The 24,324-nt window shown below is 43.8% G+C and overlaps 1 protein-coding gene and 1 long non-coding RNA gene across 3 annotated transcripts in view; one reads left to right on the top strand and one right to left on the bottom strand.

Annotated features, from left to right (window-relative positions):
• Positions 1–2,103, top strand: part of LOC141422543 (uncharacterized) — a 46,219-nt gene extending 44,116 nt beyond the window's left edge. For both annotated transcript variants that reach the window (XR_012447161.1, XR_012447162.1), the window contains exon 3: positions 1,906–2,103. This is a non-coding gene — a long non-coding RNA (uncharacterized lncRNA). The remainder of the gene's footprint in view (positions 1–1,905) is intronic.
• Positions 2,104–6,104: 4,001 nt separating this feature from the next.
• Gpr148 (G protein-coupled receptor 148) lies at positions 6,105–7,831 on the bottom strand. Its single transcript, XM_020184524.2, has one exon. The coding sequence runs from the start codon at positions 7,791–7,793 to the stop codon at positions 6,660–6,662; it is 1,134 nt and encodes a 377-aa protein (XP_020040113.2). The 5' UTR covers positions 7,794–7,831; the 3' UTR covers positions 6,105–6,659.
• Positions 7,832–24,324: the final 16,493 nt, after the last annotated feature.

The raw sequence follows: 24,324 nt of genomic DNA, 5'->3' as shown, positions 1-24,324 counted from the left end.
GTGATGTGGAGTGGCTCATTTCCTATCTATCTATCTATCTATCTAGTCAGAAAAATAAAACCAGACTAATAATTTTAATGGAGAGAATTGAATACAGGGAATTGGTTGAACATGTTTAAGCATTAACACAGAGATAATAACCGAAAGGAAGCAGTTATTGTGCAAGGACTGTGGAACAAAGGGAAGAGGTTGAGCTATCTAGAAGCTCAGAGGAGGACTTTGTGCATTGGAACTCAGACCTCTGAGGAAGGAGTGTTCTCTGGCTGATTCTGGTCCTTCTGAGGAACCTTGAGGAATGACAGCCTAAATAGGTGTGGGATATTAAAAAATGTACCTTTGGACTTCCTCCTTAGTTGTGGCACTCTTAAAATCCTTGAAATCTTCAAAGTGGTAAGTATCTTTGTATGCTGTGAGCTGGCTGATGGCTGCCAGATACCAGTTAATTTCAGGATACATTGGTCACAGAAAAGACCAAGGTGATATTTGAGAACTGGGACTTTCAACCCCTCCTCCAACTCTGGGAATGGGTTGGAGGTTGAGTTGAAGAGAGAGGGGCTGAAGGTTGAGTTAATACCAGTGGTCAATTATTTAATCAATCATACCTATGTCATGAATGCTTCATAAAGGAACAGGGTTAAGAGAGTTTGTGGATGGAGGTTCCTAGATGGTGGCATTCCTTCCACATACCTTGTCATGTACCATTTTGCATCTGTATCCTTTGTAAAGTCCTTTACAATAAACAGTAACTGTGATTCCCTGGATTCTGTGAGCTGTTCTAGTAAATTAATTGAATCTGAAGAGGGAGTCATGGGAACCCTGACTTATAGCCAGTAAGTCAGAAGTGCTAGTAAATCAACCTAGACTTTTCACTGGCATCTGAAGTAAGGCCTGGTGGTCTTGAGGACTGTGTCCCCAACCTGTAGGATCTGCAGCTCTCTCTAGGTAGACAGTGTCAGAACAGAATTGAATTAGATGATGACCCACAGGTCTGTGGGGATCCCCCCACCACCTGGTGATGGAGCCTGCTATGAAGATAATAACTTGAGCTTAATAACCTGCATGCCATGTACTCTGAACTATTTCTGAGCCTTCTGAGTCACTGTAAGCATCTGGCTGGTTCTGTGACAGCATCACGCTTTCTACGTATGTGGGAGGACCAGTGCCCATTCATTATTCTTTTTTTCACAACATTCCACTTACCCTATCTTCCTCCCTCCCTCTCTTTCTCCCTCCCTCCCACTTCCCCTCTCTTCCTCTCTCTGTTCCTTCCTTCCTCTGTCCCTCTCTCCTCCCTCCTTGGGATTGAGCACGGGGCTTCCAAGCACGCCCTCCTATCTGTCAAACCACACGGTGTCTTCTGCCATGTTGTGATGCATCAGGAAGGCTCTCACCAGATGCCAAGCAGACGTTCACACCATGTTCTGGAATCTCCCAGCCTCCAGAGCTCTGAGCCAAATAAAATTCTATTCTTCATAAATTACCTGGTGTCAGGTATTTCATTATAGCAACAGAAACAGACTAAGACATCTTAGAAATCCTCACATGGACTGACGATGGCTGGCTCTGGGAGGCAAGCACAGTGCAGCGTCTAGCTGCAGCCTTCTGAGACCAGCAAGTCATGTGCTCAAGAGTTCTGGAGCCAACTATTGCTTCTCAGGGAACAGCTAGGGAGCTTTCACACAAGCAGAGGATCATGGGGTGGTAGGAGGGCTGGTCAGGCAGTTTATTCTTTTGTTTGGAACACATTGTACATTAAACAGTGTATATAATCTATGCAATTTCAAGCATAGATACTCCTCAACTTACAGAGGGTTCACATCCTGATAAACCCTTATAAGCTGAAAATATTATAGGTTGAAAATGTAGAATGTTGGTTGTTTCTCATTGTGATCCTGTGGCAACTAGGAGCTGCAGCTGTGTGCTACCAGCATCTCAAGAGAGGATCTGACCACACATCACTGGACCAGGCAAGCATCCAAAATCAAACTTCAGAGCTGGCAGAGTGGCTCAAGTGGTACAGTGCCTGCCTAGCAATGCACGAGGCCCTAAGTTCAACCCTCAGTACCATCCAATAAAATAAATAACTAAATATAAAAAATCAAACTTCAAAGTATGGTTTCTACTGAATGTACTGCTTTCACACCATCATAAAGCTGAAAAAGCATAACTTGAACTATAGTACATACAGGCCTATTTATATAACAAACACCATGTACCAGGTATTACCCGGCTTAAGAAATGCATTCACTGTACTTTAGAACCTCTGTTCTGTGTCTTCCCAACCACATCTTCCACCCTCCCACATACTAGTAACCATTCACTGAATTTTATAATTATTATTCTTTTCTATTTGTTCTTTCTCCATTATATTAGTCATCTCAAGCTGCCATAGCAAAATACTGCAGACTGGGCAGCTTAAGCAATGGAAAATTGTCTCACAATGCTTCATGCTGGAAATCTGAGATCAAATGCCTGTGGGATTGACTCCCAGTAAGGTCTCTCTTCCTGGCTTGTAGATGACCAACCTTTTCACTGTACCCTCAGATGCCAGAGAAAGATTGCCTTCTTTTTAGTCTTAGAAGGCCACAAAAGCTATTCAATTATGACCTCATCCTTACTGATCTCATGTAAACTTAATTACCTCTGAAAGGCTCTATCACGTCATATGGGGGTTAGTGCTTCAACAGGTGAATTTGGGACAATACCATTCTACCCATGTCATGCACACATGCATTATTTACCAAAGTATGTGTTTAATCTCCCAACTTCTTTGCATTTTATATTAATAAAACCAGAAAGCATGTGTTCTGCAACTTTCTTTTTCCCAACAGCATGCTTACAAGAGTTATCCATGTGGATGTGTACAGTTGTTTATTCATTTTCAATGCTATGCAGTGATCAATTGCATGAATATTCCATAATGCATTTTCTTATTGATGGTCATTTGGGTTTCTCCTTCTTAGAGATGGTACTACAAGCATGCCATGCACAAGCCAGTGTTTCTGTAGGGAGTGTATCTTGAGATATAATTAATGAAATGAGGGGATCTTCAAACTTGCTGTTTTCCAGAGTGATATAGATTGTGACAGTATCCTTACTGTTTCCTTCCCTGTAGCCTCATCCCCTGACATGTAACTTTGGGTCCCCAACAAGAGTCGGTCGTCCTTCCTTTGAACCTGGTGCAGTGTTGTGCTTCATTCAGAATGCAGCAGAAGTGCATTCAGGTTAAGCACTGGCACCCATGGGAACCAGAAATCATCCAAACCAAAGCCACTGGATTAGTTTCTTTCTGCCGTAACAAATCACCAAATCCTGAATGTTTTAAAATGAGAAAAAATATATTATCATATAGTTCTGATGATCAGAAGTAAAAAATGGGTCTTACTGAGTCAAAAATAAAAGGGTTAGTAGGGTTCCTTCTGATCCTGCAGGGAAGATCTGTTTCCTTGGTTTTCCCAGTTTGTGTAGGCTTCTGGGCTGCTGGCTCCTCTCCGTCTTCAAAGCCAGCAGTGCTGCATTTTCCCGCCTCTCCCTGGCTCTGACTTCCATTGTCATCACATTTCCCTCTCTTCACCCCTGCCTCCTTTCCATGCTTTGGGCCCACGCAGATGAGCCAGTACAACTCTTCCTTACAGAATCCTGTCCTGGAGTCTTTACTTAACCTTTTTACAAGGCACAGTCATAGCAAACTGACATATACTGAGGCTCGTTTTTTAATTTCTTAATTTTAGATCCAGTTCTTTTGTCTTGAGCCTTTTTTTCTTTTTGGATAAAGGCATATATGAATATATATATATATATATATATAAATTAATAATTAATAAGCCACATTTCCTCTAAATTCTGCTGGCTGCAAATCATACGTTTTGATACATAAACACTTTTATTAAGATTCATTTGTAAATATTTTTAGATTTCCATTATTAGTCTTTGATCTGTGAATTGTATGTTTTTAAACTTCCAAGAGTCTTTTATTTAATTATTTTTGTTATTTATTTCTAACAATTACATTGGTCTCAGATAATGTGGTCTGCATGGGAGTCAACTCTTGGAGATTATTTAGACTTCCTTGATGGTAGCATGTTGTCAATTTTCTTAATAATTCCAGGTAGGTTTAAATATACCAATTGTCAAGTTCCATATTTTGTATTTGTCTACTAGGTAAAGCCTGTTAACTGTGTTATTTAAAACTTTATATTCTTATTTATTTTGCCTGTTTGATCTATCAATTAGAGATGGGGGAGTCTTAAAACTCTTCTCTGGAAGAATTGTTTGTTAATTTCTCCGCAAAATTGTGCCAATTCTTGCTTTATAAACTTTTTTATTTTTGATCAACTGGACCTTATATTATTGTGTGGTTGATCCCTTTTGCTTCAAAGTTTATTTTTCTCTCCTATTAGCTTTCATCTAGTGAATGTTTGTTTTCTAAATCTTTTTCTAACTTCCAACCAATCTTGGTCATTTGTTTAGGGTAATCTCTTATAAATGACACATGTTTAATTTAAAAGAAAACTGATAGCATTTGTCTTCTCACTATCAAGTTTTAGTTCATTTAAATTTGTCATTTGGACTCAATCATATTATTATTTTATAGTTTCTCCTTGTCCTGACTTTTCTATACATTTTTTCTTTTTTGCCCTCTTTTAGATGATTTTTTTTCCTCATATTCATTTCATTTGCTCCTTAGATTAGTTCTCCTGCTTCTGTCTCATCTGTTTATGGTTACCACAGACATTTTAACATACACACTTAATGATCTTGCATCACTATTTCTACCTCCTCCAGGAGATGGCTGGGACCTAGAGTGTTCAGGTCGTTATAGCCCTCCAATGCTTCTACACAGCCAACTCAACAATAGCTGTTCAGACTCTTGCACACACTTTCCAGGGTTTTTCTATTTCTTTGTAAATCTCAAACATTTTATCTGGAATAATTTTCCTTCTACCAGAAATGCATCCTTTAAAGTTCAATGAATGAGTAATGTTAGGAATATTGCCATTCAGCTTTTGTGTTCAATTATGGTCTATATTTTGCACATTGAAAAGATGGCTTTCTGTATATAAAGTACTAGGTCAACAGTTATTTTCTCTTAGCACAATGATAATATTTTTCCAGTTGCTTCAGGCTTCCACTCTTTGGGGAAGTTGGCTGTCATTATATGTCCCCTTATCTTTTTGTTTTTGCTGTGTGTTTCTTGAGGCAGGGTCTTGCTGTGTAGCCCAGACTGGACTCATACTCATGATCCTCCCTGCCTCAGTCTCCCAATGCTGGAATTCACTTATCTTTTATCTCTGTCTGCTTTGATTATCTTGTGTTTGTACATGGTTTCCTGCAGCTTCACACAATGTACCTTGGTGGATTTTTTTTTGTCATTTATCTTGTTTGTAACTCATCGGAATTCTTGGATCTGAGTTTTGATGCCTTTCAACAATTGTGAAAAATGATCAACTGTTATTTCTTCCACATTTGCCCTTCCACATTTTCTTTATTATTGGCCTTTGTCTTTCTGAGCCTGGCTTACTTCACATATTCTCAAATTAAATGTGGGTTGGTTTTTCCATTCTCTTATATTACTTATCTCTTATCCCTCTGCCTACATTTTCAGTACTTTAATTGGCTCTATGTCCCAGTTTGCAAATTCTCTCTCCAGTTGTATCTAATAATGCTGCTTAACCTGTATTAAGTCCAATCCATATTTTATAACTCTAATTATCATGATTTTTATTCCTAGAAGTTCTATTTGAATCTTTTCAAATCTGCTAGATTACTTTCAAAACTGTGCTGCTTCCTGCTCGTGTTTTAGTGGCCCTTTTTCACGTCCTAAGCATGTTGAGCGTTTTTATGTTAACTTAGCTTCTGAGATCCAGGGAGTTGCAGTATGATGTCACAGTCTTACTGTTTCTTCTTGCTTGCTCATCCACTGTGCCTTATTTTCCGGTGTGGCTCGTGAATTTTGACCACATACAACTCCTTTCTTGGAGGTTCTTTTACCTGAGCTGAAGCTGAGGTCCTCCAGGAGAACCATACCAATCACAGAGAGGGTTTTTCAACAACTAAAATAGTTTGAAATCTCACTCTGACCCTGTCTGAAGGGTGACTTCTACTTAAGAATCCTCAAGGTAATTTCTTCCTCTGCCCGGAACCAGTGTCAGGGCAGGCAAGTTTCCTTGCTACTGCTGTCTGTGGGGCCTACTGTCACCTGTCTTTATTCTGAAAGCATCATCTTTGGGGGTGCCAGCTTTATAAAAGTCATTCCTGAAGTGAGTCCTAGGCTCTCTCTTCTCCCTCCCTTGTCTTGAGCAGCTGCCCAGGTGAAGGCCTACATCCAAGGAATCAGCAGATCCACTAGTGTACCACTCAGATTCCAGCTTTCCTAACACTGTGGGTTTGGCTCCTATGCATTGGTCAGTGCAATGCTTTATTTGTGGCCATGGAGGATGTGAAGGGAGCTATGGGAGGACCCAGATCAAGGCCTCACCCACTTAGACCAGAGTTCAGTTGAATTGCCTTTACTTGCAATTTCATTTTCAAGTACCATTTTGTAGTCAGTAGAAGAAGAGAACACTCTCTATTTACCTGTTGAAATGCTAAAAGCCATTACTCAGTCCAGGTCCTCCTAAAGGTCTGTGGATGATGCATCCAACATAGAACCTTTAACCTCAGCCTGCCAGATCGTGGACTCGGTAGCTCTGGGAAATGGTGTAGATAGCTCCATGCCTCCTGGGGGAGAAGTGGCCCCGGACCACCCCCAGCAGCTGGCGGTAGCGGAGCATGTACAGGTATGGGAGCATGGCACGAGGAAGCATCATGAGCACCTCGCTGTTGGCTGCCAGGAGCCACATATGAGTGCTGGCATCAATGTGGTGGTACTTGGTCAGCATGACGTCCAGGGAGAATAGCACTCCTGTACTTACATAGAGTGTGATCAGCACCACGTGGATAAGCAGGGTGCCCCTGGCCCGGGAATAGCCCTGTGCGCAGCTGCCTGAGGACCTGGCCTCTGCGTAGATCCTCCAGAAGCAGTAGGTGACGACAGCTGCACAGACAAAGAGAATACACAAGAGGAAGGTGTGGATGACAACAACCAGGGGCCCATGACTCTTCTCCGTGCCCAGGCCCAGTGGCAGGATACACAAGGACCCCTGTCCTTCCAGCCTGGCATCCTGCTGTTTGCCAATCCAGAGCAGAAAGTTGGGAAAAAAACAGGCCACCAGCCAGATGAGGGCCACTGTCTTCCGGGCAGCCCTGCCAGATATGAAGGAGAGGTAGCGCAGAGGATGAGTGACTGCCAGGTAAGTGTGCAGCACGGTGGCTGTGAAGGACAGGATGGTGCTGGTGCAGGCAGTGAAGACAGCATCCCTAAGAATGCCACAGGTGATGCGGCCCAGCTCCCAGCCTCCCAGACTGCTAGAGGAGATGAGTGTGTGGAAGAGGATGTAGGCAAGATCCGACAGCAAGATGTTGGCCAGCAGCAGGTAGTGGGGCTGATGCCGCAGCCTCTGGCTCCTCAGGATGGCCACTAGCAGCAGGGGGTTCAGGGCTAGTGTGGCCGCAGTCAGCACACTGGAGGGAAGCAAGAGCCAGCGCAGCATGGTAGTAGACACCCTAGGGTCTCTGAGGCCCTGGGAGGCATTGCTGACTGCTTGGGTCGTGCAGAGTGTCTCGCCAAGGGTCTGGACTGGAGCTGTCCACGTGGTAGTGCCCAGGGGACAGGGTGTCAGCTCGCTCCCCATGCTTCCTGGCTGGTATAGCCAGCTGTGTTGCAGGATGTTGATCTGTCCCGAGGGATTCATGATGGTGTCCTCTGCAGAGATGCTGGTCTGGGTGGATTTTACAAATGACTGTTTCACAAAGATAAAAACCACAGTTTACAGTTTAGCTCACACGGGGCGCCTATTGTCATGCACTTCTCTGCATCCATGTACTAGGTCAGCCCTTCACACAGGTGGCGGGGTGGGAGAACTTGGCGGGGAGGGATGTGGAAACCTGTCTGGTCGGCTTGCAGGCACTGTGTGATGAATGCTCATTAAACTGGATTGGAAGCAGAGCTGCCCTGCCAGAAGGAAAGGAGCAGCCACTCCGTCTATGCCTTGTCTCTGACCTGCTGGGGATTCAGGAAGTGGAGAAACCTGAGTACATTCACATTCTTTCTCAAAGACCCCTGGGTGCCTTGTATGTATATATGTGTGAGGGGGGTGTATGCATGTGCACATGTGTGTCTCCCACATCCCTTCCACACAGGGTTCCCTGTGGGAACACTTTTGCTACAAAGTCTCAGCTGACTTCTGTGGATTTTCTATGTGGTGAGAGTTTCTCTGCCACTTGGGAGGACGCCTGGCAGGCAGGACCTCACAGGAGTTGGTGGGGAGGAGCAGGTCAGTGGTGGCAGGGTCCTGGGCAGAGAGACAAATCAAGTTGGATAATTTTGACAGTGGGGTGCACTCCATGGCAGGGTAGGTGGCAAGGTGTTCTCCAGCTCAAGTGATCAGACTGTGGGGCCTTGAGAAATTTGCTCACCCCTCTATGTGGGTTTCTGTATCTGTGAAATATAAATGCTGTCAATTCTGACCTCATAGAAGCCTTGCAAAAATCTGGAGGTATTTTTATTAGTATATTTTTCAGCTAACGCATGGTAATTATATATATTTATGGGGTATATAGTATGGCATTTTAATACATGAATACAATGTGTAATGATCAGATTAGAGCACTTGGCATATACATCACCTCAAACATTTATCATTTCTTTGTGTTGGGGACACTCAAACCCACCCACCCCCGCCCCCCCCACCTCCACAGGCTGACCCCTCTGTGCTATAGTAGTCACATGGGAAACTTCTGAGAACAAGCAGCATGTTGTTAGGATCCTCAGGAAACAGGAGTTTCAGACCCTGGGTGGTGAGAGGCTCTACCACGAAACACAAATACTGCCTGGATCAGATCTGGGGTGATGTCTGCCCAGTCCACCCGGCCATGGGCCCTTGGACCATGTGAGGTGCCCACCTCCTGCCTGCCTGCTTTCTCAGTGAGTTGTGACATCCTCTTCTAGATTTCAGAGGAAATCTGGCTCTAATGCTAGTCCTTAACTGTGTGGTCTTGACCAATTACTTAGCCCTCTGGGCCTCTGGACCCCACCAAGCCTTCATGATAGCTATGAGCCTGTTTTAGAGGGCTGTAATGTGTTACCCGCAGGAGCTGACGCTCACCGCCAGTCGGCCTCTTCCCTAAACAGGCTCCATAGACTGTTTGTGCTCTCAGACTTCTGGACCACAGTGGGGATGAGAGGCGCAGAGAAAGCTGAGCTTCTCAGGTGGCTCAGTTCACACACTGGGGAACACAGGGAGTTTGACCTGAGACTCTTCTCACCCACGAGGCCTATTCTCCAATGAGCATTGCCTTCTCTTTGGAGCCCCTACTCCCTTGGGAGGTCCCCTTGTCAACCCAGCCCTCGGACCACGCCCACTGCAGCCTGCAACCCTCAAGGTCTGTGGTCTGTTATAGCATTGGCCAGAATACAATGCCTATGCCCTGGTGGTGGGTTATGGTAAAGACGTTGAGGAGGGGCTAAGAGAGCACAAATCCCTCTCCAGGGTGGACCCTGCCTTCCCACCCCTCTGCCTGGACCTGCATTCACTAGGGTGTCTCCTAGCACTTCTGTGGATTCATTTATGCATCTGCCTTCCCCCCAGGCCCTGAAAGTGGGCAGAGCCCTCTGGAGTCTGCATTGCCAAGGTCTGGTACAACCCCAGTCTTTTATTTATTTATTTATTTATTTGTTTGTTTGTTTGTTTATTTATTTATTTGGTGGAACGGGGGTTTGAACTCAGGATCTCATACTTGCTAGGCAGGCACTCCAACCACTGTCTTTGAATGCAGATTTCCTGGGAGAGGGAATGCTAAATCCTTCTGATAGTTAGTGCCAGGGGTGACAAACAAAGCTCCTAGGGACTGAAAGAGCTTGGTTCTCCTGACTGAGCTGTGAGGTGTAATAAGGAGCCTGCCTTCCGCTGAGAATCATTTTATGACCGATAAGGTACATACAATCTCCTGCTCCGTGAGGGAGCTGCTGGAGGAAACACCAGTTTGGTCTCACAGTGAGCCTGCTCAGGCTACCCTTCCTTCTGAACTGCAGAGTGGCACAGATATGGGGTCACCCAGTGCCAGCCAGGAGTGGACAGGCTGAATGTGCTCTTGGGTAACAAAGGTGGAGGGTCAGGGTGGCACTGTCTCTCTCTAGTTGGGGTTCCTCAGCTTTAAACTGCTCTGCCCCTGTCCTGCACTCACCCCCCAGTCAAGACAGCACTGCCAGCACTGTGGGTGCTAAAGGAGGCCATGTATGTGCTGACACAAGGTGCGTACACAGCGCAGGCTAGTGACTCTGAACGTCCCTTTGGAAATCCAGTCTCCATCATTTATGGTCCCTCCGTATCTGAGGCTGTTGCCCTCCAGGAAGCGATTGTAAATAGTTTCAAATTGCAGAAAGGACAAAGCCTTGAGTCTATCCCCACTCCAGGTGGGGTAATAATAACTAGGAACACCTACTGCATGCAGGCACTGGGCTCATTATCTCACCAGACGTCTACATTGCTCTGTGAAGTGGGCACCGTGGGTGGCAGGTGGGAGGCCTGAGGAGGTTAAGTGCCTTATGTAAGGCCAAGTTTCAAGAGGATTCAGGGTTTGAAAGAAACCATCTTTCCTGAACACGTAGAGTCCCTGTTGCTGCATCTCCCAGACTGGCTGCAAGACAGGAGCTACTTACTGTGGCATCAGAAAACGGTCTCCGGTCAGAGCAGACAGCAGGCCATGGCCAGATGGCTGAGGTGGCCCCAGGAGGACCCCCATAGGTAACCAGCAGCCAGGACTAACAGGTTTGCAAGTATGATCTAAACAGGGGCTCTTGGTCTCCTGGCAGCAATACAATGTCCCTCAGCAACTAGTCCTGTCACCTGACCAGACTACCAGTGTGAGACAGGGAGGAAATCTCCACCCCTTGCCCTCATCGCTACACATCTGGGTGTGTGCAGGAGCAAAGCTCGGAACGAATCTGGCAGTCCTGGGTAACAAGCACTTTCACGTGATCATTTCATCCTCAGGAGCCCCGCTGAGGATGAGGAAATTGAGGTGTGCATGGGGTCAATTAATTTTCTCAAGCTCCCCTAGCAAATGAGTGGCAGATGGGGCTGAGTAGCAGGAAGTTAGGGCATTGAGGGTGTGCACTTGGAGGAAATATTGGGATCCAGCCCCTTCTCCTCTCTTTGTTTCTTTACTACTGTGAGATAACAAGACCTATCTATCACACATTCCTGCCACCATGTGCTATGCCCCTAGGTCTCAAGGCAAGAGGACCAAGTGACCATAAATGGAAACCTCCAAAACTGAGGCAAAACAAACCTTTTTAAATTAGCATATAACAGTTTTGGGGGGGATACATTGTGAAATTTACAAATGTACTTTCAATACTTCTTAGTTAAATTTACTCCCTTCATCATTCTCCCTTCTCCTCCTTCCCCCTCTTCTTCGAACAATTCCAAGAGGTTTCATAAGCCTTTTACCTTGTTGTTACTTCGGGTATTTTGTCACAGTGATGGAAAGCTGGTTGACACAAAGATCTTCATTCTGATTCACAAGACTCAGTGTACCTGTTCTCATCTCTCCTTTCCTACCTCCCTCATCTCTTTAGTCCTCTGTGCTCCACCTCCCTCACCACTTTTATACCCCTAAGGGATGTACCATGCATGTGCCCTGGAGCAATGCCACCCTCTTTGCATACCTCACTACTGCTCATTTAGATCTCAGTTTGAATGACTTTTCTTCTGGAAAATGTCCAAAAGATATTTGGATGGACATTCGTTTCTGCAGACTCATATATCACCTTTCATTTCTTTTATACCATCTATCACAATTTCTCTTAGTGTCTCTGTATGTGGTTGATGCCTAGCTTTGCTATAAGGATTGGCTATGCAAAGGCAGAGCTGAGTCTGTCCTGCTCACCAGCACATCTCCAAGTGCCTGACACATAGAGAGGTCAATGCCAGACTGAAGATTAAAAGAGCAGCAAATTTAGACAAGAGCAAAATATGGGGAGGAAATTCGCCATCTGAAAGGCTCAGTTTGAGCAGAGCCAGAGTTGAGAGGGATCTGGTACTGCAATGGTACTGCACATTGCCTAGGGCAGAAGAACTTAACCCAAACTGCAGATCCACAGGACCAATTTCAGTGCCTGCAAGGACAGAACAGGCATCCCAGTGGCCCATAAGCTAGTGGTTTCCTTGAGGCGCTGGTGTGGTCCTCGTATGTGCCAGATGTTGTGAGGAGGGCTATTCCTCCAAAGGCATATCCTGAACCGGTCAGGAGTGACAGATAGGACATGATGCTTTGCCGAACTGACCTTGAGATCCTAGCGATGTTGACTTTTCGAATTAGCAGATTTTCTGTGCATGTCAAAGAATGTTAGAATGTTGGCCTTCTGGCTAAATCCAGTTTTTGGTTTTTTTTTTTTGCACTGAGTAATATTTACTGCTAAAGATAAACTAATTCTAATAGCTCCCATAGCAACCTACTATTCTCTCTCTCTCTCTCTCTTTCTTTCATTTGATCAGTCGATGGTCAAACCTTCCACATACTGAGCTTTGTGAGTTTCAGGCTGGGTCTTGTTGACATCCACATCTCCACACTGCATTTCTTCAGCTGCTAGCTCAGCAGGGTGCCCAGTCAATTTCCAGATGGTTGGTAGCACCTGGAGACAGGCCTGCTAGCTGGCATGGCAGACCATGACATTGGTCCTTTTCCCCATATGCTACCTGCATGTCTCCTGCTTTGGGGTGGCCATGATCAGCTCTTGCACACACAGTAGCAGTGCTATCCTTCTCTACTGGGCAGTCAGAGGGAGTTTTTATTTGCTTATTTACTTGGGTGGTAGTTATTTTAGCACATAGTCTGACTGATACTTTTTGAAAAGCCTTTTTAGGTTATACATGGTAGCACACACCTGTAATGCCAGCACTCAGGAGACTGAGGTGGAAGGATAGTGAGTTCAGGCCAGCCTGGGATATAAAGAGAGAACCTTTCTCAAAAACCAAAACAACAACAAAACCCCACATCTAATGCATGCCCATGTTTCTTTTCTGACCACAAGAAAGTCTGGAGAACATGCACAATAATCCACATGCAATCAGTTCCCCAAAGCCCTAGAGTTGTCCTCCCTGCAGAGCCGACAGCTGCCCCCTCCTTCCTCCTCTCCTCAACATGGCATGCCCAGACTCTGCCCAGCCTGAGAAGCTCACTCCCCCTCTGCCAGGAATGCACCACCATCCTTTAGCTTTTTCCTTTCCGTGCTCAGCTTGAGGTCTCCTTCCTACCTTCTGCAGGGTCACAGTCCTCTATACCTCTATGTTTCTATACCTATCACGATCACATCACCTGCTGTGTCCTTTATCAGTTAGTTAACACTCAGAATTTGTTTTATTACTTTAATTCTAAAGGTTGTTTAGAGCACTTTGTCCTTTTGTTAGCATTATGAACTATCTTAACAGATGCTCATGGTCCTGCTAGACAAAACTAACAAATGTTCACTTTTTCCATTTGCTTCCAATCATCTTAATACAATATTTTATACCACTTAAAATACATGTAATATAGAATATTTTATTTATATCTGATAAAATATATATTATTATATATTTTCATTTTCATATAAAAACCATTTCAAGTAGTTAGCTTCTTTTTCACTAACCTCTGGCCTATTCCCTTGTGTGCCTCCCCTGAGGCACCTTCTTCCTGAATCACCTCTATATTCCTCCCACCAGTATTTTTGAACTTTCACTGCAAATATATGGTCTCTAAACTCTCTACAGCATTGATTTCTGCATTTAATTTTGTACTGTCACTTCATTCTGTTGCTTGCACTTTTCCAGGCAAATAGACAGATCTGGTTCATTCTATGAGCCTACTCTACAGCCTTCCAACTCTGACCAGCCTACCACTTATTTGCTCTCTGCTTCCTGATGGACATTGGTACCATTTCCAGTATTACAAGCAGGGCAGGATGAGAATGCTAAATTGGTTTTCTGCAAACACACCTGTGATGTTTCTTTGGCAGTCAATTGCTTCATCACCAGGATCACATCATCAGCTGTGCAAGAGGCAGAGTGGCCTCCACAGTACTCACCCTCCACCCTCTAGAAGTGTGTGAGACAGCCATGCCTGAATGCCAGGAAGCTAGCAGAGGGACCCTGGGCTTCCAGAGTAGGCTGGCCTCCCATCATCTGACATGAAGCTCACTCGTCTCATTCTGGCACCACCTTGGAGATGACTGTGACTTAGAGAAGGGATTATAGACACAGGAAAGGAGCTAGGTTCCCCTGCCAAGCCAGAGGGTGGTACAGCCATTTGTTGACCCTATCCTGGGGATCCCAGCATGCCTGATGATGTCAGAAGGATTGGCCAGCACCTCTGCTCCAGGCATGCTTACCTGCTGCCTCTGGAACCTGCTCAGTCCAGGCAGGCCCTGAAGGTTTCTTCAAACACAACTGAGATAGGGAAGATCCTTTGTGTTCAGCATTAATGACCTGAGTCCTCTGAACAAGAGAATTTTCCTCTCTTAGACAACACAAAAGTGAGTGGTGCACACTGTCACATTTGAAGCTTAACACCTGTGAATGAACTGAAAGCCTGTCAGTCACACCACCCTCAGAACCAGAGGGGAGGACTCGCCCACCCAGGGGCACAGATACAGCCATACACTCTCAGCCCTGCTCCCTCTGTTCTGCCCAAGCCTGAGGCAGGCTAGAAGTTGGAAAAGTTTGGGGGTCATGTAAGTTGTCCAAGGATGGCTCAGACCACTTGCACCTGGCTGTGGACCGTCCCACTCATTCATCATTGGGTGGGAATCTCCTGGGTCTGCCCTGCTGTGGGTTAGTGTAGGTTTTAAAAGCACTTGAAAAACAAAGGCACACCAACTCTGCCAGCGGACTCCACCTGCACCCCACCATGCTCCCTTTGTATTTCCTTTCCCTAACTTTTAATAAACCCCATTTACATCCACATTCTGCTTGGATTTTTCCACACGGAAACACAAGAACTACTGAAAACACTGTTTTGCCATCAACCTTTGGCAAGCCAGCTAGGAGACTCATAGTGAGGTCCTATAACCTACACTTTAGGGGTCAATCTCATTCTTTTCACTATTTGTCCTTCTGCACTGCCAAGGGAATGGGCTGAACTTTGTCCTCAGGGAAAGTAGCTGGGAAATGATAGGTCAGGACCCAGTGTTGAATGCCCAACTGGCAGGCCTCCCTGCAGATCATGTTGCAGAGGACGGTGGCAGTGCCTGTCTGCCCAGTGTGTGTTCCCCCCACAACTTGGGACTCACTGAGAATGGGCAGGCCAGGCCACCTTAAACTGCAACATGCTTTCTTTTCTTCCTCCCTAACACTCAATCCCTTCCTCTGTCCTTTGCTTTGGGGATAATAGTTGCTCCATGGGAGGAGATTGTACTCCAAGGTCTCTAACCCCCATGAGGCTGGGGACAATTAGGAATGCCCACACCCCCCACCCCCATTTTCTTTCTCTTTCTCCCTCCCTCTCCCCAAACTGGAGGTTTTAGAGAGTGAATGGAAGGCATTTATTCTTCAGCACTGCTGCCCCAGCTGTGGGAACACGAGCCTGTCACTTGCTTGTGGGGGAGGGGCACGAACACATTGCTCCTCAGCTGGCCTGCGCTCAGACCCCACCTAGCCAGCCACCTGACTCAGGGAGGTGGCAGAGGCATGCATGCTGCTGAAGCACCTGCACACACATGGGCATATGCTCAGGGCCTCTGCCCAGCACCCTCCAGTGCCTGAAAGCATAGCTGCTCTGCTTCCACCAGTGGGAAGGCCTGGGAAGCTTGGGGCACTGGAGGTGAGACAGGCGATGGCCGGCAGTCCACCAGGACCACATGTGTTCTCCCCAGCCACACCTTGCTTGGCGCCCCAGTCCCATAACAATAAAAGTGGCAGGAGGAAGCCCATTCTGTAATGGGAAAAGGGAGGTTGGAGGGGGATGGGCATTAGGTAAGATGGTTGGGGAGAAGGATGGGGGAGGTGCTGGACATAGCGGGAAGGTCATTGGGGTTGGACAGCTATGCATGTTGTTTTCTTGACATTCCAGTGTTTCTCCATATTCCAGCATTCCAGGCTCTTGATATGTCTTCTGGCTACTTCCTGCTGGCTAGGAGCATGTGGGGGATTGTCGAGCTTAGAAAGTTTGTAGAAGCATGATGGCCTTGAACTGTTCCCTTGAGGTAGTCTGGGAAATGTTGGCAATCCGTTCCTGTAAAAATTTGTGGAGGATATTAATGAGGCATGGTAGGAACATTATAGCCAGACAAACAAGGATGACAGGGACCACCAGTCGGATGAGCCATGTGTACAAGGAGGAAAGAATATTAGTAGGCTGTGAGGATGTTAGCGGTTGTGCCCTATCCCTGTTTTTAATCCCATCCCTAACTACGCCAAATTTATTGGTGAAGAAACAACATTCCTCTCCTAAGAGTAGGCATAGCCCACTTTTTCAACTGTGAGGCGATCTAATCCCCTCCTGTTTTGAAGACAAGGTCACAATGGAAAAAATAAGGAGTCCCAGCAGAGGGATGACCCATGGCATCCACTTAGCCCAGGAAGACTACTGTTTCCAGCTGTCCATTGTTCTTGTTGGAGATTTGCAGCATGTTTCTGAAGTCTCATGAACGATCCTGGATTGGTTGACATTAAAGCAGCATTTTCCTGCAGAAGTGGCATGGTTTTGAGTGGCAACCAGTATAAGGGAATGTAGCCTTTGGAAGATAAAGTGAGACATGCAGTTAAATACACATGGGCCAATGGTTATCAGCATGAGAAGGAAAACCAAGCGACCTTGGGGTACAGACTTTGACTATAGGTTTAAGTAGACAAAAGAACTGGGGGCAGGAGACAAAGTTATGTACAATAAATGGTTCCAACCACAGGTGTGTCCTGATTGGTCTTTGCCTCAGTCTTTGTTTTGGGAGCGGTTCCAGAGTTGTCATCTGGAGAGTGTTCTATAAAAGCAGTTTAAGTCTAAAACTAAAAACTAGAAACTTTCATCAAGTTGAATACAGGGGAAGTTTCTGGAATGTTGGGAAACACTGAAACAATGCAAATGCTGGAATGTCAAAATAACATCAGTTGAGTACCTGCCCAACACAGAAGAGAGTTTTGAGCTGGGGAGAGCGGATTTGTTGGGGTTACCGCAATTCCGTGGCAATCCTTATAAGGCCAATGGTCTCCAGTCTGGGCTTGATACGGACGCACTAGGGCCAAGAGAGGCCTAAGTTCCCGCAAGGGGCATGGCTGGTGCCCACCTCTATCCCCAAAACCGCCTGACCTCTCTCTGAGCCTGTCTCTCTATCTCTCTCTTTTTTCCCACCTCACTATCTTCTATATGACTCTAACACTACTATATATTCTGCTGAGCCTCCCATCATACTGACAATTGTTTTGGGCATAGGATTAGGGGCAACTGCTCCTTCTGATTGGTCTTGATCCCAAAATTATTGTGAGTTGCTTTTTTTCTACCTAATAGGCACACAGCTCTGGGGCCTGACTTTTTATTCACGCATATGCCCATAACTTCCCAATCCTCTGCGACCACTTGCAGGGCCCTTTGCTAATTCCACTCCACACACTCAACATGGGCTTTGATTTCTACAGTGATGGTTATGACCTGGCTTCTCCTTCCAGCACTCTGTGGCGCCTCGGTGTGCTGGACCCTGGCCATTCTCACCTTTGGCATCTCTCTCTCTCTCTCACTTCTGGCCATTGGACCCTGGCAAGTCTGGCCATTGGCTATGTAGGTTAGTGATGTCTACCTAGGACACCAGATTCATTTTTCCAGTTTTGCAACTTTTCTCTGGGGGATGCCTTAGAGAAAACTTCCTAACCTCAGCCATGGTAATACCCACTCAAACATTTCCTCTGACTCACCCCTGGGGTGTCTTTTATACAATTTTACCAAACTGGGCTTAAGCAGCACTCTAAAACCAAAAAATCTCATCAGTTTTTCTATGAAAATTTGACCTCAATACATATTAGATAATTCCTCTAAATGGCCCAAATTTAAAACTTTTAATCCAAACATCCTCCAAGGCCTTTATTGTGAGAAATGGCAAATGGCAAGAGGTCTCTTATCTTCAGCCTTTCTCTTATCTCAAGTCCTGACTCTCCCTTTGTTCAAACTCCTGGAGCTTGTAGGTTTCACTCTGACTCTCTGCTGTTACAACTTGAAAAGCAGTGTGCAGCAGCAGCTCTTCCCAGATTCACTCTCGTGCCCTGAATGAAGGCTGGAGTCTTCCTCCCCCACCCCTGCTGTCTCTCTCCTTTTTCACCACTCTCCCAATCTTTCTTTTCTTTGACAGATCCATCAGAGACCACCTTTCATGCTGGATTTCCACCCAACACTTTACTATCCAGCTACATTACTACTAAAAACCTCCTCCTCTGACTTCAACCCAGCTGTATGTCATCCTTTCCTTTTTTCTCATTTCACAAGATATAAATAATATGTAATTTAAAAACTCTTCCCTCTAAATCTGTCTCAGCCATAATGGAGGTTGTTTTCAACCCCTCCTTCTCCATGTCCAGCCCCTGTCTCTTCTTGTGAAGTGGCCATGCAGGTGAGGACAACAGAGACAGAAATGGACAGGGAGAAAGGGAAATAAAAGTCCTGCTCAAGTCACATTGTCAGTTTTTTCAGCATCCTGAATGACTCACATGGTCCCAGGACTAGAAACATAAAATCAATTAGAAATCTAAATGACATGTGGCCAATGATTGGAGGTACTTTTCTGTCTTCACCTCCTGGTCTCCCACCTAAAAACTAAGCCTGTAAGTCTGTATAAACACTGTACTAATAGTTTTCTCTTTTTAAGCTTGCTTTTGAGGTGGGTGGTTTTCTCATTGCAGACATGTCAAGACCAAGAGGGGGATCAGGTCATAATCAGGTCACTGCAGGTGGTGACCCTGGGCTGGCCTGTTTCACTCTCCTGGCCAAGGCACCATGCAGTTGGGATGATGGACCCAAAACCTCAGACTCTTGTGAGCACAGGCTGGAGAAACCAATATAAAATTTTGATTCTCTGTCTAAAATGCCCCATGTATTTAAAAGTAAAATCTCAGTTTTCTAGGTTGTGGCATAAACTAAGAGACAAAAGGGCAGCCTTCCTGAGTTCTGCTATAGAACTCAGGATTTTTTTTCATTGGGCCTCTTACCTAAAATTAACTCTTGAGGGGCTAATTCATTCTACCTTTTCCGTGCTTCCTGTCACCAGTCTCAATGGAGATGTAATCCTTTTTACCTTGCACTCCGCCCTTTTCCCAGCCTGTCATATAAATTCTAACTTAAAAACAATTTTTTTAGTATAAAATAAGAGGATGGACTTGTGCATCCCCTGTGCATCCTGTATCCTTTGTCCTGACAAGGATATGGGATGCCAACAGTACAAGACTAGGCTCCCTAAATTTACTTTAAAGATTTGGCTTATAACAAAGTTACTGAAGACCAAGGTAAACTATTTTTAAAAATTATTAAAAGCACCCTCTAGAGGGAAATCTAAAGCCTTCAATATCTAAAAATACACGTGAAATGTAATTGTTTTGTGTTTCCTTGTATAAATTTTGTGTATGGCTATTCTATGGTTAACTTATTAGAGACAAAAATCTTATTGGAGATTGAGACTGACTCAAAACACTTTCCTAGAATTGACTCTCACCTCAGCTGTTAAGCTGCCTAAAATGAGTTCTAAAGAACAGAATGGGACACATCTCAATCTGCTCCTAAAATTAGAAAAAACAAAACAAAACAAATCTAATCAATGTACTTGTGGCCACTTGTTAATTTTCACAGGTTCTGGAGCTCTTGAATCTATGCGCACTTAAATTGACATTTATGGTATGCCTAATTTAAAACTTTTTTACATATGTGTGTGATAAAACATCTTTAGAAGGATTCTTATAGAGTTAATGTAAAGAAATAAAAGGCTTCTGTTCTCTTCTCTCCCCCACCTCTTCTGTTGCTACTTAAAAAAAACCCCAGTTTTTCAATGGTTATGTCAATCAGGTCTAACTAAATTATAGGCATTATTTTATGGATAATAACCTTAGTATGTTTCATTTCGTCATAAGTAATTTACATTCAATTCTTTTATAATTAGATCTATTAGCAAATGGTGTATTCTTATAAAAGTTATTTTTAAATACAAGTTACAAAGTCAACAAGTAGAAAGGATATAGACAGATATTGAGTGTATTTTGGGGAAAAAGTTAAAGGGAAAAAAGAGTGCTTTTGGATAAGAAAGGATTTTGGAAAGAAGGGTTTGTCCTAAAGATTGTTCCAAATATGGAGAGGAGGGGTAAGGACAAGCCATCACAGGGTTCAGAATGTTATATGAAGGTTCTGAGTAACTGTTAAAAGTGTATAATAAAAGCTTCAGTGTGTGATAAAGTTGACTATAGTCTAAGAGTGGCCTAAAAGATTTTCTAGGATCATGTCAAACTAAAATCTAATCCTCTATGTCCATACAATAACAAGGTAATAATAATATTGTTCTACTCTGAGTAACATCTGCAAAAAACTGTTATTTGAAAAGATTTTGTTGTTGGGTCTGTAGACCTAAGGCAGATGAGTACCACCCCACCCCCGCCCAGAGCAATATCATTCCTGCATCCTGAGAGGGAGTTGTAAATCTGCATTTCTGTGTCCTAAAGAAGAGATACAGGGTCTGATAGATCTGCCACAGGAAGATGAGCAAAATGCTCTCAAGATTGTTCCTTTCCCCCAATAAAGGTGCAAACTATACCAGTTCACCTAAGAAGGGCTGCGAAATCCACAGTCAATGAGAAATCCTCCCAACCCAGAGTTAAAACATCCATAAAAAAACCCAGCTTTACCTGAGCAGGGAGTGACCAGTTTCTGGGCTCTGCTGCACTCCTCTAGCTGTAGCCTTTCCTTTCTCTCTAATAAGTGCCACTTCCTATACCGGCTTTGGCTCATCATTCAGCTGGCTCACAAGCCAGTTCCCTGGCCTGTGAAGGCAAGGACCCTCGACACTGGCACATAACATTGTCAAAGTAATTAATTGTATTTTCTGTGTCCTGGTTGGTCATTGCCAACCAGGTGTGCATTTTCAATTTTACTTCGTCTGTACTTTACTTGATGAAGGTGTCTCTAGTTTAGATAAGTCTAACTGCTTTCACAGAACACCCTCCAGATAACAACTCTGGAACCTCTCCCAAAACAAAGACTGAGGCAATGACCAACCAGGACACACCTGTGATTGGAACCATTTATTTACATACCTTTGTCCCCTGCCCCAGTTCTTTTGTCTACTTAAACCTATAGCCAAGGTCTATACCCCAAAGTCTCTTGGTTTTCCTTCTCATGCTGATAACCATTGGCCCATGTGTATTTAACTGCATGTCTCACTTTATCTCCCAAAGGCTACATTCCCTTATATAGGTTGCCATTCAAAACCATGCCACTTCTGCAGGAAAATGCTGCTTTAATGTCAACCAATCCAGGATCATTCATGGTGCCGCTAAGAGACTTCAGGAACATGCTGTGACTCTCCAACAAGAACAATGGACAGCTGGAAACAGTGGTCTTCCTGGGCTAAGTGGATGCTATGGGTCTTCCCTCTACTGGGACCCCTTATTTTTCCCATTGTGACCTTGTCTTCAAAACAGGAGGGGATTAGATCTCCTCACAGCTAACATCCTCACAGCCTACTAATATACTTTCCTCATATCCATGGCAGTCCCTCTCACCCTTGTTTATCTAGCTGTAATGTTCCTACTATGCCTTATTAATAGCCTCTAAAAATTTTTATAGGAATGTATTACTGCCATTTCTTGGACTACCTTGGGAGCAGTTCAAGGCCATCATGCTTCTACAAACTCTCCAAGCTCAACCGGTGCCCTGGTGCTACTCTATGAATATGTATATATACATATATATGTGTATGATATGTATATAAATCAAAGAGCCTGGAATGCTGGAATGTCAGGAAACACTGAAACAATGCAAATGCTGGAATTGCTGGAATGTTGAAACCACACCATACATACCTGTCCAACCCCAATGACCTTCCTGCTAATGTCCAGCTCCTCCCCATCCTCCTCCCCAAAACCTTACCTAATGCCTATCCTCCTCCCTGCTCCCTTTTCCCATCACAGGATGTTTAAAATCCCCAACCTGTAAGAAAGGCATGCTCTCGCCTCTCTGAGTATTACTCTGATGGTGAAGGTTACCTCTCAGGTCTCCTCTTCCTAATGAAGGCCTTCTGCTTATGAAGGTTGCAGATTCTTTATCAGTATGTCTCTTCCACTTCTTCACTGTCCTTTCAGAAGTAAAATCAGAATGCTCCCAGTTAAATAGACCGTCTAAGGGAAAATAACTCCATGAGCATGGACTGCTAAGAAGATAAGTTTGGAGCCAGCAAAAATGATTTTTTACTTAAATGGAAGGCCTTGGCCAAAAATATGAGTTTGCCTTTTGTCAGAGGTGCCTGCAAAGGCTTGACCATCCAGTAGTCCTGCATAAGATCACTTCTTTAAAACCTCTCAGCTTTAGTAACTTTTGTGAGGTCTTGCACAGGTGAGTCCATCGGATTATGACAGCTTTCCCTTCTTGTCTCCAAACTATCTCTGAAGTGTCTCCTCTGATGATTTTGTCAATTAATCATTCTGGTTAATGAGAATCTCTCAGTACAGGAAAGATTTTTTTCCTGAATGTTCTTAGCATTGGAGGGGATGCTTCAGGCAGGTCGGTGGAAATCAGTACCAATTCAGACCTATCTGGGCAAATTAAGCAACAAAGGAGGTTTAAAAGAAGTGGGCTTACCTGGCATCCATTTTTAGCTCTGTCTGGACTATTGATGATATCCTGACTACTTAAAAATGCTGCAGAATGTCAACAGACAACAGTTAAAGGTTTTGGAAAAAGTCAACAAAAGCAAATCTCTAAAAGACTGACTCAGTTGAGAAATAGGTACTGGGTAGGGTTGTTTTGGGGGTTTAATTGCAAATGCTCCAAAGAAGGACCAAGACTGAGAATGAAAAGACTTAGAATAGCCATGGCTAAAATACTGAAAAGGAGTTTCGGAATTCAGAATATTTAGTTATTTCCATTGCAGACTGCATTTTTAGGAAGATAAGTATGCCTGACAGTATTAAAACAGCAGCACTAAGTGCTCCTTGTTACAATTAGGAACACATGGACACAAGCCTGCAAAAGTCTAGCATCATTGTTAACTTTAGATCTCAAAATTAGGGGGACAATGCCTCTGATCCCAAATAGCCTTACTTTTTGATATACAAGTATATTTCATACATACACAGTAACACTTACTTGACTAAAACTAAGATAGGCCAGGTTTTAAATAGCAGAATTACCCAAATGGCAAGATTTTTTCTGAATGTTACAGATTACAAATAGCACACCTGTCACAAGTTTCATTAACCATTTTATATTTCAAAAGTTTAGATGTAATGCTTTTGCATAAGGAACTTTAGCTGGTCAGTTAATGCTTTTGGAAAAAAAGAGAATTTTAGTTCATCATTTTACATAAACTGACACTTTTAACTTTGTTAATGTTTGTACCATATTTGGATAAATTCTCAACACAGAACACATATTTAAGGGTCATTTAAGAGACCTTTGCATGAGCAAATATATAAATGAACTCTGATTTAGTAGTACATAAAGCTTGACAAGATCAACAGAAAACACAAATAATTTCTTTGATAAAATATTTTTCTTTAACAGTTTTTTGCAGATGTTACTCAGAGTAGAACAATATTATTATTACCTTGTTATTGTATGGACATAGAGGATTAGATTTTAGTTTGACATGATCCTAGAAAATCTTTTAGGCCACTCTTAGACTACAGTCAACTTTAACTTTATCACACACCAAAGCTTTTATTATACACTTTTAAGAGTTACTCAGAACCTTCATATAACATTCTGAACCCTGTGATGGCTTGTCCTTACCCCTCCTCTCCATATTTGGAACAATCTTTAGGACAAACCCTTCTTTCCAAAATCCTTTCTTATCCAAAAGCATTCTTTTTTCCCTTTAACTTTTTCCCCAAAATACACTCAATATCTGTCTATATCCTTTCTACTTGTTGACTTTGTAACTTGTATTTAAGTTTTTTTATAAGAATTTTAAATTTAAATAAAATTTTTAATTAGCCTTAAAACTGTATTGACCCATATAGAAAGGCAATTTTAAACTGTTTTTAAACCATAAGTAACTTATAAAGACAC

The sequence above is a fragment of the Castor canadensis genome, chromosome 4 (genome assembly GCF_047511655.1).
Source record: "Castor canadensis chromosome 4, mCasCan1.hap1v2, whole genome shotgun sequence".
NCBI lineage: Eukaryota > Metazoa > Chordata > Mammalia > Rodentia > Castoridae > Castor > Castor canadensis.
This window is presented reverse-complemented; position numbering and strand designations above follow the sequence as displayed.